The sequence below is a fragment of the Amblyomma maculatum genome, chromosome 6, assembly GCF_055883805.1.
Source record: "Amblyomma maculatum isolate TAMU_Amacu chromosome 6, ASM5588380v1, whole genome shotgun sequence".
Lineage (NCBI taxonomy): Eukaryota > Metazoa > Arthropoda > Arachnida > Ixodida > Ixodidae > Amblyomma > Amblyomma maculatum.
This window is the reverse complement of record NC_139349.1, coordinates 94,274,570-94,293,730: the sequence shown is the minus strand read 5'-3', so window position 1 is coordinate 94,293,730 and position 19,161 is coordinate 94,274,570. Positions and strand designations below refer to the sequence as shown.

General features: G+C 43.8%; 1 protein-coding gene across 1 annotated transcript in view; it reads right to left on the bottom strand.

Moving 5' to 3' along the window:
- Nucleotides 1-18,799, bottom strand: part of LOC146186298 (uncharacterized) — a 44,428-nt gene extending 25,629 nt beyond the window's left edge. Inside the window, exons 1-4 of the mRNA XM_084605649.1 lie at nucleotides 18,678-18,799; nucleotides 8,093-8,154; nucleotides 7,144-7,191; nucleotides 964-1,011 (exon numbers count right to left, since the gene is read on the bottom strand). Of these exons, the coding sequence (XP_084461775.1) occupies nucleotides 964-1,011; nucleotides 7,144-7,191; nucleotides 8,093-8,154; nucleotides 18,678-18,756 (237 nt within the window). The 5' untranslated portion in view covers nucleotides 18,757-18,799. The remainder of the gene's footprint in view (nucleotides 1-963; nucleotides 1,012-7,143; nucleotides 7,192-8,092; nucleotides 8,155-18,677) is intronic.
- Nucleotides 18,800-19,161: the final 362 nt, after the last annotated feature.

Below are 19,161 nucleotides of genomic sequence, written 5' to 3'. Positions count from 1 at the left end.
AGTCCATGCTTACGGCCGAGCACATAACCAGAGCTGGCAGTCTTAAAGACTGCTAATTCTCTGGCTTACACGTGTACAATCACAATGATCACGTGAACATACCTCCGGAGAGCGCTTGCAGAGAGGACGCACCTATATCTGCTACGTGTACAGTGTGGTGCGCGTTCGAATAGATCATGCTAGCGCAGCTAGGATATTGAATTTCCGACCACATCGACATGGCCAGGCACTTCAATTTCAGGAAGTCCATGTCAGACACAGGCAGATAAACTCCAATGCCACCTGTGGCAGACGCACAAGGACGACACGCGTGGTAAACATCTGTGATTCTAAAGACCAACAGCATTCTGAGAGTTAGACGCCGCTTTGTCTTAGATGATATGATGCTGCTGATAATTCACGTATCTTTTTTTATTTTCCTGTTTTATACAGTTTGGATTTAGAATTCATTTCTAATATCTAGGTGAATGAAAACTAGAAACATAAAATCTTTCATGAGATTCATTTTTTGAGAACAAAATTAGCCAGATTACAGGGTTAAACAATGCTGATGCTTATTCCGGAGGTAGCAATTGCATCATTTATTAAGAGCCAAGCATACTGCATTTAAGCGTTCTCGTGTAAGTTCTTATTCCAGATAAATTTTATTCAGACACTGCAATGAATACAAGCATCTAGTCGAAAAAATTCAATTATTTTTTTTTTAAATAATGAATGCCTATATTTAAATTTGCTTCCTAACTCGTAAGATGCGTAAAGAAAGTCGCCTTACAGTGTCATAATCTGAATCCTAATTTCAGTTCTGATATAGGCACCGGTGCGTATTTATTTTCTATTGTTCACTTTAAGAGCAAGAGTGGCTATTTGACAGAACAGGTTCTAACTGGCAACTGTTATTCAAGATTGACGCAGCAATAGAGTAAGGCACAAGCGAAACGTTTTATAAAAAAAATTAAGACGTACGTTGAAGATATCAATCAAGATCATCGCATATTTCAGTGAATCTTCTTTCTGAAAGAAATGAAAATTTTCAGTTAAAGCAAAGATCCTTATTCAGGCACGAAGCCGATTCACTAGATGCTTTTACGTGTTCTCGTTAACGTTTTTTTTTTTTTTTTTTGACAACTTTTATAAACCATCTGTGCAGAGACAGATATTTACCGAGCCCCAAAACATAGCAGAGGAAAAGGTATCATGACCTTGGCGAGCTTATTCCATCAATTTAAATTATATTGTTTAAGTGGCAAAGAAGAGCAACAGTGGAACTGTTTCTCGCAAGCTCAACTATAAAGGCTCATGAACAACCAAGATGATTTCACTGGCTAAGGAACAAAAAATTACAAATTTTATAATAACTATTTCTAATTGCCAATGTTTAGCATTAGTTACTCACTTTGGGCTTAACTGCTTTTCATCAATTTACATCTGGTTCAGAAGTATTACTACATAGTTTTCTATGGGCATTTTACTGAATTAAAATTTTCCTTAACTTTGTTAAGCAAACTGCCTAACACCTTTGTTGTAATCTTTGTTGAGTTATTACAAGTGATTTCCCATTAATTGGGGGGGGGGGGGGGGGGGGGCTAACTAGATTACAAATTTCATTTATGAGGCTTCATTCTGTGGAGGCCTCTCGCTTCCATCCGCAACCAGTATAGGGGGGACTCCGTCTCCCCTTTTGCACATGCCAAGTTTGGCAGGTGGCTACAGCGTGGACCAAGAATGGTGAAGAGCAGCTGAGTCTTCGCTGCACCAACCGTGGAATGCAGCAGGTGGCGCTCACAACCTGGCATGAATCGACGCTAGCTTGCGGTGCCGACGGGGCAAGCAAGGCTAACGTGTCTAACAGCCGTGCTTTGCAACACGACGGTATCAGCCATCACCTCATAGATGAACTTCCGGAGCCTATACTCGTTTAGGCTCCTACGTCAGCGCGATATGTAAGCTGACGTATGGCATGACACAAAAAGAATGTTTACGAGAAAGCACGTGACTCAGTCGAAACCTCGCAATCGTGCTGGCATTGCCAAATCAGGGTGTAGATGAGCCGTGTGTGCAAGTACTGGAAGGTATTTATAGCGACTGCACAGTAACGAACTTTCAGAATAAAGGAGGTAAAAAAACTGCTATGACGGAAGGAGTTAGTACAATTTTCCCCAGTACTATTCAAAGCTTGCTTACAGGAAGTATTCTGAGACTTGGAATGGGGTTAGTTAGGAATAAGTGTTCATGGAGCATGCCTCAGTAATCTGTGATTCGCTGGTGACACTGCCTTGCGACGTAACTGAAGTGATGAATTGCATATAATGATGGATGATCTCGACAGGAAAAGTAGAAAGGTGAGCCTAAACATTAATATGCATAAGGCCTAGCTAATATTCAACAGTTTCGGGAATTAAGAGCCTCTTAAAATAGCTAGCGAAGCGCTAGAAGTGCTAGACGATTTTTTTTTTTTTCAGTTAGGACAGGTACTAACCGCAGATCCGGACCATGAAAGGGAAATAACACGGAGAATAATATTTAAAAGGGGGACCATTTTGCAAGTACTCATAGATTTTGACTGGCCGCTTACCGGTATCACTCAAGGAGGAAATATGTAACAGTTGCATATCACCTGTGCTCACCTGTGGGGTTGAAACGTGGAGGCTAACAAAAAGGGTTCAACTTAAGTTGAGAACCATGCAGAGAGCTATGGAACGAAAAATGGTATGTGTTACATTAGGAGATAAGAAGCGTGCAGAGTGGGTCAGAGAAATAACTCAAGTTAATGGCATTCTAGCAGAAATTAAAGATAAGAAGAAATGGGTATGGGCAGGGCATGTTGTGCGAAGAGAGGATAATCAATCGTCGCTGAATTCCAAGAGAAGCAAAGCGTAACAGGGGGCGGCAAAACGTTAGGTGGGTAGATGAGGTGCCGTTAAGAAGTTCGCAGAGATCACGTGGATGCGGCTAGCATATGACCAGTTTAATTGGAGTAATATTAGATAGGCCTTCGCACTTCGGTGGGTATAGTCCGGATGGTGCTGATGATGATGATGATGATGGTGGTGGTGGTGGTGGTGGTGGTGGTGGTGGCGATAACGGGACACCGTATTCATTCGAGCACGAAAATCCTTGCGGGACTTGCGGGACCTATCTACGCTTCTTTCAATAAGCAAAGTGTTGTCGAAATTTGCACTTTCGCGAATTATCACAAGATTAAGAGCATCGCTGTTCTCACTGTTTCACTTTGCGGTTTTGGTACTCACTGATTACATTTTCTTTCGAGTCGAAAGCGAAAGCTACGTGGCGGCTCCCATCGCTTCTTCATTAGTCTGCAGCTTGCAACTTCTAGTGAGCGAGAGGCTTTACGCTACGCGGTCATCGTCGAATAAAAGCCTCGCATGCAACCGCGCTGTCGCGTACTTCCTTGCATGATCCAGGCTCTAAATGAAGTAGATGTAAGCCGAGTAACAAATAACCGGTATACATCGCTGCACTGAAATCAAGAGGACTCCAAGAAACTAAGAACGAAATGTTTATCTTGTGTCCGCGCTCCCCACTGGTTGTGTTTCCAAGCTATGTGCATTAAGTGCGAGATTAAATCGAGCATAGATGAAAGCAGAAGCTACCAATTGACCGCTGTGCCGATGTCACGACTCGAACACCTCCAGCTGAATGCGACGCCTCTATAGAGAGAGGCCAAGTATATGCGATGATCCGCTGAGATATTCATATCTGGAAGTAGGTGGACTCTGTAACTTATACATATACCTTTCTTAATAAGATCCCGAACTACCTGGAGTTCAGTGGGTAGGAACAAGCTATGCAGAATGTTTATTTTTAGCAATCCTTTCCCATTACATACAAGGCCCACTCCGGATTAGTGAAAGAGACGGCCAAAGCCATACAATAAACATCTGCAAAATATTTCGGAAGCAGCTGATACGGCCGCTCCAGGAAAAATGCGCTGCATCAGTCTGACAGTGGAATGAATTGTACCGACGTGAGCAGGCTTGTCTACAGCGTTCGAATTCGGGTCTACGGACTAGAATATGAGAAAGCTTAAAGCAGTTAATGGTCTCATAAGTTATATTTACACTGTATCTTTGCTGCGTAGTTATACACTGACGATAAAAGCCCGAGCATAGCCCCAATTAAATGCGAAAATTTTACAGCTATTCAAGCCTACTCATCTCCCCATCTGGACATAAATTACTTTCGATGGCTGTTCTTCACATATAAAAGAAGCCTCCCACTTTTTGTGCAGCAGCTACAAACCAATAAAGCGGCGTGAACAGCAATAACGTAACCAACAAACTAAAACATAATAAAGATTACAGGCATGCGAAAGTTTTGCAGAGTCGGGTGGTATTTTCGCCGTTACTTTCGTGTTCTGCGTTTTTGCTTCTTGCTGAGCGTTTTTGCGACTTGAGATTGTGACATGAATGAAAGAAATTGTCTTTTCGCAAGAGCGCAAATAATAATATTGGCAAATACAAATTACCTTTACTCTGCTGGACTCTAAATTCAGTAAACGCGTTTTAAATCGTGTATTTTACGGACAATTAGAAAAAGCTGGCCACTACGTACTAGGCTCAAGAGAAAATCTAACTGCACGAGAAAGATTTTTTGTCTAGAAGTGCATTCGCAAAGAGCGCGGAATAATGTCTCATCAGTAAATAAAATAGCTCATGCTTCTTCAGCCTAAATTCACAGCTCGTGTTGTAGGCAAATACTGAGTCAGTTGATGCCTACCGCCTCTAATAAACGTTACAGCGGTTCATATTTTAAGCATTTCTAGTCTGATGGGCGCCGGAAATGCCGGCAGGAAACGTTGCCAGGAAATGTTCGCACGAATTGACAGTTCCGAGTCTTGAAACTAGTCCACCTCGGGATTGCGAGAACCGATTGTAATTCTCCTTGGTTAGCTTGATGAGATTCATAGCGATGACAACGCGATGCAATCAGTGACAATTATTATGATGACGGTAGCGACAGAGGTGATGATATTAGTGATGAGAATGACGATGCGGTTAGTCAAAACCATCCAGTAAAGTGGCATTCGCGATTTTCTCTCCTAAACACACTTACATGCAGTGCTTTAATTTTTTTTTTTTTTTCGTTTATGAGAACCACATTTCTGCTGCATTACATATCTGCGAAATTCAAAGAAAATTTAAAAACCGCTGCGCATTAGCACGCTAAAAGTGATAAGCAGGACCGCTACTGTGGGACACGGTAAACATAGGGCTGAAATCCTTCGAAATCTTCTAAGCAAAGCAGTGCCAGGTATCAGCCACTACAGATATTCAGAAGTGAAAATGCTTGACCACACCTGAAACTCTTGGTTGTGGGAACAAAGTTTCGAAAATGTGACGCTCTGACGTGGAAGGTTTGCTGCGATCCATTTAGTGGCTTCTGTCCACGGCTCCCAATGCCTGTCCTCGTTCGTGTAGTATATGTACTGTGTTAATAGTTTAAACGAAAATCCCTTTATATGTGACTTTGACACCTCACACGTATACTTTTGAGCATACATTTGTACGTATGTTGCCGCGTTACGTGAAAAGCTACCCAACAAGAATAGAAATTACAGGACTCTGCTTCTTAAGAGAGGAAATTGCGGAAGCCACTCTAAAGGACGGTTTCACGAACTGCGTCATTTTCACCCCTACTCTCATCATCACTATCGCTACAATCATCAGTATCAACCATATGCAAAGTCATTGTCAGCGCTAGTACTATCACTGTCACTGAGTACATCGTCGTTGTCATCGCTACTTTTAATCTCACGCTAGTGAAAGAGAATTATGATCGGTTTCTCATGAGCCAGGCATCGCCTATCACAGGGATGCCAGACCTGCTCGAATTTATTTTTGAGACTATGCATTGGTTTGTCATGATAGCAAAAGTGGCTTCAGAACCTCCCGACCGGCCCTCTAGGGTACAGCCCTTGTTTTCTTTGAGGGAGTTTCAATGTCACAAAGCCAGGCTAAACGTGGCTGATCATGATGTCTCTTATATATACGTAGCCATGTGCGCTTAATGCTGCGATTATGGTTTGTTTTTGTGAAACAGTAGGTGATAAAGCCAGATAATAAAGAAAATAAAAAATAGTTTGCGCTCTCGACTGATGATCGGAAAGATAGTGGTTCGAAAACCGGTGGAGACATTTTGTTTTCTCAACTTTCAGTTCTTGGGAACATGTCCGCAGCCCATGAGCGGACACAGGCTTCTACCTTAAAAGCCCTGTTTTAGCAAAGCCATGCGAACGTGCCTGCGTAGAGTATGGGTAGCATATCTGACTGGACTCCAGAGACCCAGGTTCCATCCCAATCTGAGAGGCCCTGAGTCGGCAGCGTCTGTGAACTTGGCCGAGTCATGCGATCTTGGGACATCACGCGACCCGCATACAAATGGGAGTTCGGCTTTGTAACCTGCACTCAGAGCTCTTCAATACTACCAGTTACGAAACTTCCCGTAGGGCCCATGTATAAAAATTCGGCGATTTTGATTGGTCAAAATTAGGCTGTGTACGAATATTGGGACCGCCTGTGGCCTTTAAAGAAATTGGGCAAAGTTACAAACTTTCAGATTGTTGATAATTCACAACCGCCTGGAAAATAAAATTGGATGAAAACTTGCATAGAGAAATTTTCTTATTTGAAACCTTCTAGAAAACTCTGCCGTCGAGGTAATTGAGATGGAAGAGAAGAAAGAAAAAGTAATTACCATAAGGTAATGAAGGCAACAGCGGAAGGCTTCTATTGACCGCTTCTAGATGGCGCAACACGTCATCGGCACCAGAAAAGTTCATACAAAAACTAGTTATCTTTTGAAGCAGTTTCCCAACTGGTATTATCCAAAAAGTCCCTTGCTACCTCAGACATCTTATAGTAGCGCGAAAAAACGCACACAAGACAGGGTACAGGACGAGCGCTACCGACCACCTTGCTACCGAGCGCCCTTGCTACCGACCACCTGCAGCAGTAATGTTCGCGATTTGTCGCTCACAACGAAAATGCCGAAGCCGGATTTCTTGACGTAACGGGATTGCTAATTAAAGCGGTCCCGTTAATATGCGACCTTTATGCCGAGAAACGAGCCACTTTTTCTTCGTTTCTTTCTTACCCAAGCTATCTCATATACTTTTGTTCTTACCGGGGATGTGCCGCATTGCATCTGGCTAATAGAATCGATGTGGAACACCTGAAAACAGCAAGAATAAAACAAACATCAACAGCGACGCTTTCTTGTCTTTACCTTTACTTAAGCCGACATTGCGGAAGAAAAGCTCTGAAGGCCGTTGATACTCTGTCATGAAAACTGATTGTTACGCAATCAATTAAACAAAGGAAAAATTGAGGAGAGATGAAGCGCTACGTTTAAATGGCATTTTCTTTGATGAGGTGCTCATTTACATACCGCCCGCCTCTAACATAACAAGCACAAAGAGGAAAAATTGCAAAATTTGAGTAAAAAATTATGAAACGATATGTACTGAAACTAGGTATTCTCACCTCCGCACTAACATTTTTGTCTGGGCTTCACTACGTACAAGTTATCTGAAGATAAACGTCGTGTGTATCTTCTTCCCCTTGAAACTAATACATGCGAATGCCTAAAAAATATATCATGTTTGGGGCTTTGACCTACCGCGCTTCATCTCGCCTATGTCGTTTGGGTGCACCGATTGCGAAGGCTGAACGGTGCATGTGCGGTTTAGAACGCACCGTCATAGTTTGCCCTCATTGGATACAATGACAAACTGCTGTTTGTAACACTAGATTTATATCATGGGGTCAACGCATAACAGCTAACTTATTCGAAAACTCCCAATGATGACATCTGCAGTACGTTTTCATTCTAGTTAGGCATTAAAATCATTTCTGAGTTCTTTTAAATTTTTCTTTGATTCGCTACCACTAGCGACTAAGATATAATATCTTCTTTAGATTCATATTCTTTTTTAAAAAAAGCCTCATAACTCCCCCCCCCCTTTTTTTTTTCTCACCAACGACACTTCACCTTCAGCCTAAATATTTCGACACCAGTACAATTCACCTTCGCAATAACAAAAACGTTTAGAGACAATGAGGAGATAACTTACCATTCCACTTTTCAGAACACATTTGTTTCCAATGGTGGGAAGGCGAAATGTACAACAATCAGCTGGAATCATGCACAAAGCAAATATATTTAGTAAAACTGCAAAAAAATATATATAAATAGAATGACTCTGTATCGTTTGACGCACAAGTGCGAAACCAACGCTTATATACAGCTCAGGTTGTTTCGGCAATATTGACCTGGCACTCATCAAGAAAGAGATTAAAGGGCGACATAAAAAAAATTATCAGCCTTAGTACACCCATTGCAATGCGAATGTCTCTGCAATATTCCTCCAATTAACCAGGATCAGGTACCAGCTACGGACTTAAAAAGCTTATACCATCGCGGGATCGCAAAGCCGGATTCAATACACACAAATTGGCACAACGGCTACTATCCCTGCGGCACTTGCACTATCTTTAGCGTCAGCAGAATGCTGATTATGCTACGAATAGGCGACGGATCGATAATACACTACTGTCAGCCAAAGTGGTTAGTTCAAATGCAACACAACGACAGCTGACAAAATTTGCGATGCTTTACTTCCCACTGTAAGCTTCTGTGCCCTTCCGAGAGTATTGAACGTTGCTTTAGAACTCTTGGTTGTAATTCCCGAGTTCAGATATATTTTGTGTGTCTCGGTTCTCTCTTAAGCTTCGCAATTCGTCTCCTGACTTGCACAACGATAAAACAAGGCTACCTCATCAGAAAATGAAAATGTAAAATGATGATGATGAAAAACGTTTATTGAAAGCAAAGAGGGAGGCGGAATTATGGGAAGGATGGTCGGTTCCTTAGCGCGGAATTCTGTTGGCGCTCCCGCCCTTACTCTTTCGAGAATGCTCTCGGTCCTCGAGGCCCGAGCTGGACAGGGCTACACCCAATCCTCCCCACGTTGGCTCTATTATAGTGAATGAGGTAATATTGGCCTGGCAGGCCCATACCGTATGGCACAAATCTGCTTTCTGCCTGCAAAATTTACAATCCATTTAGAATGACTCATTGAAGCTTTCCTGGGTTGTTAAATGGCATCGTTTTATTCGACGTAAATTACACTGTTCGGATTTGTGCAATCATTTAGATGTAGGCGGAACTTTTGTTTCGATAAGCGCAAGTGCTGTAATATGTCGGAAGAGGTTAATAATGACGGTGGAAGTCCGAGATAATCTCAACACTGATCTAAGTCTTCTGATTGCAATTATCAACATACCTTCAGTGAAGGCGCGTCGAAAAGCACTTAACCTTTGCACTTCGCTGTCTGACACCTTTCCTGATTGGTGCTGATCGTGCTTACAATTTCTGAGTGTAATATCCTAAGGGCTGTGCATTTGCTGTTGATATTTCACGGTACCTTACGCTATGCAAATATGCTACATCCTTCCTTGTGCAGCAGTGTATACATGACGACTAAGCATTCCATTATTGGAAATGGCTTCCTCGTGTGAATATATCATCACCATTCCCTTCATCATCAGCCAGACTATATCACTGCAGTGAGAAGACCTGTCCGTTATCATTTAATTTAACCGGTCCTGTGCTACCTATATCCACTTGACCACTGCGAATTCAACCTCATTCACCCACCTAATTATCTGTCCCCCAGTGCTAGCTTTCCTTCCCTTAGGAAATTGGTGTATTCATCCCTGTGTCTGATTTTCAAGTCTACATTTCTTTTTTGAAGGTAAGAGAGGGTGGTATTTCTCATTGCACACTTTCAATAGCTGTCACCGAGCCATTCTTAAGTGGCGACAGTCCGCAGTTCACGCAAGAGAGCGCTCGTTGTCCTTTTTTCCTTCGGCGAGGAAAGAGCGAATGGTGTCCGACGGTAGCATGTTTTGGTTCATATTTGTTTAAAGGAAAACTTGCGATTTCAGCCCCACACGGTCCAGTAAGCTGATTTTCTCATTCATATTTTATCCCCGACAATCTCACTACTACCCGCGTGCCTCTATAAGTAGCTAGTTATATTTGGGTGCGACGTTGGTATAACGAAGCTTGCAGGACTCGGGGTCACCGAAGAGATCGTGGTGGTGCACTGCGTCTTATACGAAGAAGCACAGTGCAGAAAGGAATTGCATACGAAATCTATCATGGACATTGTGTCATGCGTAGTGGACTTCACTCGTTCTAGAACGCTTAACCACCGTCAGTTCACTTCTGTGTTGCAAGAGATAAAAGGCAACACTCATATGGAGATTCTATGCCGCACAAACGCGTGCTCGTTCAGCCAAATACATGTGCTCAATAGAGTTTTTTTTTTTTTTTTTTTTTTTTTTTTACCCCAGAAAGGAAACCGACTGCTTCTTGAAAGTGCAATGTAATCCAATCGATGAGTAGATAGAGTTCAGGCTTCGTTTCCGTGCATTTCTGACAAACTAATGCAATCCCCGGAACATCTTTAACGCATAGCTTTTGGGAAAACGAGAAAAATATAATGGCAGAGAGTGAAGGTGCTCGTCTATTTTCGACGAAGTTAGAACTTAGGCGGTGCCATTGAAGAGCGGCAACTCTGAACTACTTTCCACCCCTGTAATCTCTAGGACACGTTACCCAAGAATATTCGATGCTTACCAAAATTTTCTCCGAAATCTCAATAAAAAATAAACTTAGTTTGAATACATCCGCGAACTTTCAATAAAAGTTCAAAATTCTCCCTTAATTCTAAGTTGTAAGGATTTGTGATTCTGAGCCAAAGTTCTGCGAGCTATATATTCTATTTCCTGAAACTGAAAAACCGTGTTCTGCGTTTAACAATGGTAACCGGGCTCCTTAGAGAAAGCATGCGAATCATCATCGCACAAGATCTAAAGCTTGGCCCGCATGAAGCATTTTTTGCACGCGAAATCACGCTGCGCGCCAAACGCCCCAGCCGGCGTCGACGAATTCACTTCCGCATGGTCAGGAGCCGAGCCAGAAGAGCGCCGTTTAATCGGATCGCCCTAAAGTGTCTCGATGCGAACGCACCCCTCCGGGCACACGCATCTATGGGTCTCCCTGTCGCCGCGAAATTTGAGCTGTGATTTCTCTCTCTCTCTATTCTGCGTCATTTGTGCCAAAGAAACGTACACAGTCATCACTTCCAACAGCTATGGATGTAAATACTGAAGCCATAGCACACGGAAGGCGTCTGGGTTCTGGCAAGGCAAGCAGCTCATTAACGACTTTTGAGCTCAACACGAACGATCGCACGTGGTCCCTGTCAGCGGCCCACCTTGGCCTTCACCGACCTCGCTCTCCTGCAACAATTTTGAGCGACTGCGACTTGAAAATGCTATAAAACTGACCCCTCGACAATGCGCTAAGAGTGAGATTCAATGTTCTCCGGACGGGTCCCTTCCCCAGAAACTCCTCGCTGCCATTACAATTTCTGATTTTCTTGAGCATCCATCTTCGCTAGGCATTTATAGAGGTAGCACACGCTTCTCAGCCTACTACCCAACAATGAACACTCATGCTTTCTTCCCACTGCTGTATTTTGTAGCGCGTTAATTAAGGCGAAAGCCTTTATTGCCTAATCGTTGTCAACAAAAGTGTCACGCTTTTGCGGCGGCTCTGATTGGTCGAGATAGGATTACGTCATGGAGGTCTCGACCAATCACAGAGCATCACCACAGTATGCGCCCATGCGTGCTTTATATAGCCATATGCCAATGACCAATCACTAATCAGTGAATAATTAATTAATAAACAATTATCAATAATGGCAAAAAATATTAATTAATCATGAATTATAAATGAGTATTAATTACTAATTGCATAGTTGCATAGTTGATTGATTAATTAATTACTGATCAATGCCGCACACCATGGTCGTATGTCATTCAATGATCAATTACTAACTAATGACTAATTCATTAAATAAGTACTGACTAATAAATAATTAGACTAATGCCTAACTAACCAATGATTACTAATTAATGCCGCGCACCCGGTAAAATCAACCACACAAACGTACACGGAGAACAACTGCGAAGATACAAGAAGCGCGATCTCGTTGCTAATGAGCTAATGTCATCTCCCCGAAATGCTTGCACCTAAAGACAGGCGCAAATTTAGCGCAAAACTCAGGCTTTCGCCTTTCATCACTTCAGTTGCCAACCTGCCTTGAATTTTTTTTCTTTTTTCCAATCTACTGCCTTTTCGTTAAGCAGCTGAATCCCGTCAACGCTGCCGAAGTCCGGTTCGCAGGCATCTGACGCCGAAAAAAAAATCACTGCACAGCATCTATGTGCGTCTACGTTGCCATAAAAAGGAACTGCCGGTTCCGATAACTTCCTAATTTCTTATGGTTCGGAGACGACGGTACTCAGAGGATGCTTGAAAAAGCATCCCTGGAGCTATACCAAAAGAATGGAGCCTGAGGTCTGCTGACAAGGCAAAACGCTCCTTAGCGAGATTTAGAATAGGGGGACCAACAGGTTATGGGGATGGGGTAGTTGCGGGGCACCATGCGCCTACCCGCGCGAAATGGTGCGATGACAGGGCGAGAGTTGGCAATCACACAACAATCGCACTCGCGCTCCGCTGTTACACTAATCACTAAAATATAGGATAGTTTTTCCTAATGAAGCAAACTGGTTGCGACTGCGGTTTGAAAGCCTCATAAAATTGACTCCCTTGACAATGCGCTGAGCGCGCGACTCTGTACTGTACTTCGGAGTCAGTGACTTCCATAGATGCGCTCCGCGCTGCCATTACCACCCCTACTTTTTGAGTCTAGTATAGCTAGTTCAGTATAGCCTTGAGCAGCTACCTTCAAGAGGCATTTAACGAGATAACGGGGTAGATGCGCCACCGTCGATGACGCACGCCGGGAAAGCTGCTTATTCAGTGCTGGAGTCGAGGTCAGCAGCTGCGCCACCACGTATGACTGTTTCCTCGAGTCGCGTGCGCGACTCCTTCGAACGGCAAGGCTCCACCCAGAATCCCGTGACGACACCTCCGACTCTCACTGGCCCTCTGCCGCACCTCTCCCCCGTGGCTTTGGCAAAAACGTCCTTTCGGACGGCGGAAAAACTTATCCGCTGCCATTGACGCCGACTAATCGCCTAGAAAAACGCTCCATGATGGCCACGCTTAATACCGGATATTATTACGAAAGCAATACTATGACAGCGAAAACTAGACCTCGGGCGACCGCAGCTACGCCGTGAAGAGGTGTGAAGAGGCGAAGCTACGGTCTGCCGTCGTGGATGGATTCCACAACACGATAGTCAGTGCGTCCATTCCAAATTTGCAGGATTCCCTGCAAGCTGAAGAAGCAGCAATTGCCCTAGCAATCACACACTCCTCTGCTGAGTATATCTTCTCAGACTCCAAAACAGCAATTAGTAATTATGCCCATCGCAAAATCCATTCCCCGGCCGCAAACATTCTAGCATCATCCCCTCCACCGGATCACCTCATCACCCTCCTCTGGGTCCCTGCGCACAGCGAACACTCAGGCAACACGGCCGCTCACTCCCAAGCCCGAGCATTCGTCAACCGGGCTGAGAGCGACCTGGTGCCTTCGTCTGGCAGTGCCAGAGATCGGCTTCTTAACTACCACGACCTCACCGTATTTTATAGAAATTCCCGCCTGCTGTACCCTCCTCCGCATAAATCTCTTCCCAAAAGCAACCAGGCTTTCTGGCGCAGACTTCAGACGGCCACAGTCATGACCCCTTTCCTTCTCTCTGTTATAAACCGTGGCGAAACCTCTCCTCACTGCCACTTGTGTCCTAGCACCAGAGCCGACTTTACTCACGTCTTCCTGAACTGCCCGAACAAACCCAAGCCCCCGTGGCAAGGGCCAAGACACCAGGAGCGATGGGAGGCTGCTCTGCGCAGCTCGCTGCCCAAGGTACAGCTTCTGACAGTGAGCTGGGCCCGAGGGGTCGCCGAAGCACAAAAGTGCCCGGCCATCTCGGCCTGAGGGCCCATCGTCGTCCTGCTCCCTCGCTTCCCTTTACTCCCCCTCACCTGGTTCTTTTTTGAATCATTAAAGTTGCTACCTACCTACGTACGGTCTGCTCGTAAAAAAATCAGCCTGCCATGACATATGAATTCACGCTACCCCTATGCCATGGACAGGAGCTGCCAACGCGGGTCCTTTCATATGGAAGGGTAATATCAAAATCAGCATGCCAGAACCGTTTGCATTCTCGTTACCCGTACGATACGCAGGCTCATCCATACGGCTTGGTTGAAGCGTAACTTCATATGTGGGCTGGTAGCTTACGCTCTCGCGTCATAGGGTGAGCTTAAGTGTCCCTAATAATGTAGCACCTTACACTGATAGGGCGCGATAGGGGAATAATGTAGCAGGCAAAAAAAGCCTCCGCCGTTGCTTTCTTTTCTTTCTTTTTCTATTTCTTTTAACACCTATTTTCTTTTAACGGACTGCGAAGTGCACACTCTGCGCAATGTCAGTGACCTCCTCCCCTCCCTATTTTTGTTATTTTCTAGGTCCTGGCACGCAGGAGAAGAGATGTTCTTAGCGTGGTGTTTATATTAGTACGGGTTTGAGACCCTTGACAAAATGATACGAATAATTGTCTTTAGACGGAATAAAAAATACAGTGCAATGGCATCAACAGTTTTTTTTTGTTCTAGTGCGCACTGCCAAGATATAGTGTAATTGCGTGCCCCCCTTACAGCTTTCTCGGTGATTATCTTACGATCAGTTGTATGAATCGATGTGTTTAGATAGAGAATTGCACATTGCTAATGCGCTTGAATAGGATGAATTATAGGCAGTAGGACGAAGAGGTGCTCGTGCGTGTAGTCGGGTTCCGGTCGCTGTGGTGGGAGGATGTTTTACTGGGTCTCTTGTGCCGTCCTTGCGCGCTTTGCTAAAATCTCTGACCTATGGCGAAGCCGGCAAATGACACTACGTGATTCGTGCACTAGACTGTGTTGCGTGAAATTACGACTGAAAACGGTAAAAGATACATAGTCACATAAGTGGCTGGTCTGATAAATCCGGGCGTCGGCACTATATATAGGTTGCAGTTTTAATGTGTCTCCTTCAGTAATTGTTTAAGCGATGGCGTTGTCTTGAAAGAACCGTAATTGCTCTTTCGCTCTCTTATATCTCATATATTAGATGTACTATCGGTCTTATTCATGACTACGATAGGAGTGTACATGCAGGTGAAGTGCAAAAACTACAAATAGGAGAACGTAATGAATTCAAGTTGAAAACCACACTTTGTTCCGAGCTAATTGATACTTTCAATAATTGAACAGTTCTCCATCAGTTCCCTTATTTGCTGAGCAGTACGTTCTAAAGTGCTGCACTAAAATTGTTACCTATAAACAAAAGAGTATTTTATGGCTGTGACTAGATGTCATTGTATGCGAGAGGTGTGCATAATTGGACCTAACGGGGCTCAATCGAAGAAACATTGAGATTCATTAATTGAGAGTCCTTTATTTTGAAGGGAAGGCATGAGTCCTCTGCGGCGGAAATGCGGAAAGAGCTTTAGTCACATCTCTAGGTCCGAATGTGTGTACCATTTTTCTATGGCTGCACCCTATCAGATGGGCCTCAGTCAGCCTCCCTACTCAACCTTGATCAGGCAGTTTTGGCTTCTATATGTCGCTAACTAGAGCACGGAACAGCGCGGCTCTGGAATCTGTCGGCTGGACACCATTCGCCCGGTTTCAAATGCAGTACACTGGCAGAGTCAAATGGTAAGGTCGGCGCCGCAGTGCAGACCGCATTGCGAGCACGTTACCGCGACAGTACGGGCTGTCGCTATTTCTCAAGAGTATATGGGTATACGCCGAGTCAGCATAACCCTTGTTGATAAAGACCACGTGGGACGGTTCAAGGCTGGTCTTGCAAAAAACGAGGACCGGTGAAGTGATTTTTTTCATGCGGGAACGACTTGATTTATGAAGAAACGCACGAGCTCAGTGCATGGTGGATACTGAAGAGTAAAGCTGAGATGTGGGCGAGTTGTTATGCATTGATACTGGGCAACAGCGCAACAAAGGCGGCATAAGGAAAAGGACGAGAGAGTTATTGTCTCGTTCTTGTCCCGTCTTTGTCGCCCTGTTCCCCAGTCTTTGTTGCCCTGTTCCCTAGTGTAGCTGCTGAGGAGGTTGTGTAGCATACAAGTTCTCTCCTGAAGGGTTGGTAAATTAAAAAATGATCGTCCTATCTGGGGTAGCAGGAGCAGCAGTTCCCACCATATTATCACCGGGCATGGTGTACAAATTATTTCAATATAATTCCTTACCTGCGCATGCATGTGGAAGATGGTTGAATGCCCGTGTCTGCGGCCTCCTTCGAGGCAGCGAAATATTTCTTAGTAAGCCGCGCATCAATCAGTGAAGACTCATATTGGTTTCATTACAGTTCGCGGGAGGGCGCAAATGGTTCTAAGATTGTGAGAAGCTCAGAGCGCAGAGGGATACAGAAACGAAGAAGGCACATTTTGGCGCTAGCCCAACACTGCGGCACGCTATCTGTGATGCCTGTTTTAACATCATATTTATTCGTAAAATGACCAACAAGGCAGGCGCCTTCTAGCTTGAAATTTCCAGTAATGTGACGGTGCTCCCGTGCTTATTCCTTCTCGGCTCGCGAAAGATATACTCCGATCGCTTCTCGGCGATATATCACTCATATCTCGCGACAATTTTTCCCTCCCCACAGGTTTTTGCAATTCAGCAGCTTCAGGATGTGGACTCAGATACTCTCGGCATCTACACTGATACTGCTCTCATTGGCGATGAAATTCATTCGTGCGCACGCGCTAACATTTTGTATTCCATATTTTAAACCCAGTGGTTGCATTGTCTGTGTACACGCTGAATACACAGACCCATAATTAAAACAATGTAGAATTTCAGGCGCCTGGCAGGGACATTGGAGTCCACAATATCAAACAAAGCACTGCAACTCAAAATAAAAACTAAAGTCCGACACATGCTTCGAACTCAAATTATGTGGCTACAATACTGTCGCCTACAAATAGCAAACTAAAACTGGCATCTACCGTATGGGTGCGCTCAACGAAAAGACCTCCGGTTGGTCTATAAGGGCTGCATGCATAAAACAAGCTTCCTTAGCAAGTGTTTTTGCCAGTGAATACTTCATTATTTCAGCGCTGGTGTAATGTGCGCTTTTCAATATTTCTTGTAATAGAGCTACCAGCCGCAGCACCATATACTTGGTTACACACTGAAGAGTACATGCCACACTAAAATCTCAAAATCAAATAGCATTAATACCTGAATGGGAAGAAATGGACCCCCCCCCCCCCCCCTCCTCTATTTTTTCGTTTGTTTATAGAGTTACATGCCTTCTCAAGAGGTCCTCAATTTGGGGAAGAATTTTATCACAGAACACTATGAACGTTCCTGGTTATGGACTTGGAAATCGTAATGTCAGTCATCGATGTTACTTAGCAATGCAAAATGAGCTTTGAACGAGTCTCACGTACCATATATGTGCTTTATTCCGTCTTTATATCAGATTTCAAAACTCAGTTTCGGACGTATAGTATGTGTGCCTCTTTTACATTGGTGAATAGTAGTGAAAGCAGTCCAGTGCTCAGGAGGATAAAAAAAGCTTTCAGAATGTCTGTATTGGGAGGGCTGTACTGAAATCAGAAATTCAACCGCAACAGTAGCAACAAATGTGCTACAAGTAGCAACAACAAACTTAATCACCGCTGCTCTCTGAGGTAGGAATAACAACCACAATAATCTGGAACTGTGTAGAAGCAGTTGCGCATGGGTATAACCATTTAAGGTAAATCGGGTCCTATCTCGTATAACAAGCCAGTGATATGTGCCTGTGCCAATGCCTTTGAAGCAAAAAAGACAAATAATACAAAGCTCTGAGAAATATTTTCCTGGGGTGCATATCTTTAGAAAAATGGTGTTCCTGCAGTTTTCATTTCTTGGCTCAAGATAGCTTCAGTTGAATATGCGCCATAAAATCAGGCACAACGCAGTACTGTCCTTGCAGGTATTGTGCTGAGCATGTTCTCTACAATTTACAAGTTTTATTCCACGGAATTTCTTCGACCTCAATATTTTCAGTTTTCTGTTAACCTTTTCTAAACTTTCACTGCAGTCTTTGTTCCTTCAGTTGTGCGAAAATCTAAAAATGATTACAAAAGAAATTCATCTAAGGCAACTAAAAATGCTTGAGCTTAAATTTTTGTCTCCCCTTTCCGTTTCCGCATTGACAGCAAGGCACTCAATTGTTGAAGGTGTCCTGCGCATTCGTTAAAGGAAAATGCACTTGAGACTCTCAGCTGCTACAGTACAAAATTCGTAGAGCGAAAAATTCGCCCAATTGCTTAGTCTTTATTGTTCTTTGATGCACAGCAATGCTGTCGCTAGGCACGCAGTTGTTATAACATACTTCGTTACTTTTATAACATACTTTTCTGAGTGCACCAATTGTTGTTGTATCTTTTTGCCATATTTAAGACAGTTCAATGACAAGTTGTCAATCAATTGTGCGTATGAAAGCAGCAAACAAGGCATATGAAATTGAAAGAATGTGCACTTCTTTCTAATAGATGGGTTTCCGAATAACGGTCCGCAGTCGCAGGACGTTGACAATGACTTCTTACCTGCATCCGTCGGAATAAGCGGCGCCCAGGACGTAAAGATGGCAAGGCCAAGAAGTGCTGCCAGATTCCATCCTAACATGATTCTACAGTATTTCTTAGCCAGAGAGTGCTTTCTAAATGGATTGACAGCCTTTCACAAAGTCTATATGATCTAGCTAGATCTTGCGCGCCCTATTTAAAGGCCCAACAGGAAGCTTAACGTGATATTAGACATTTATTTTTGGTTTGTTAGTTTTTCATTCTTTTTTCACTCTTTCACCGCCAGTAAGCTATATCTCAAGTGCTTGCTCAATAGCCGCATTCGCCGCATGCGTGGCAAATGTCGCCAGCTGCCAGCAGTCATGTGTTACGAGGTTGGGTATGTATTGCGCAGCCACCCGTCAAACCCTGCTGTATTCACAAGAAAAAAAAAAAAAAAAGCGCTGCGAACAGCTAGCTCTACTCTATCATCACATCACAAAAAAAAAAAATTATGTTGCTTAAA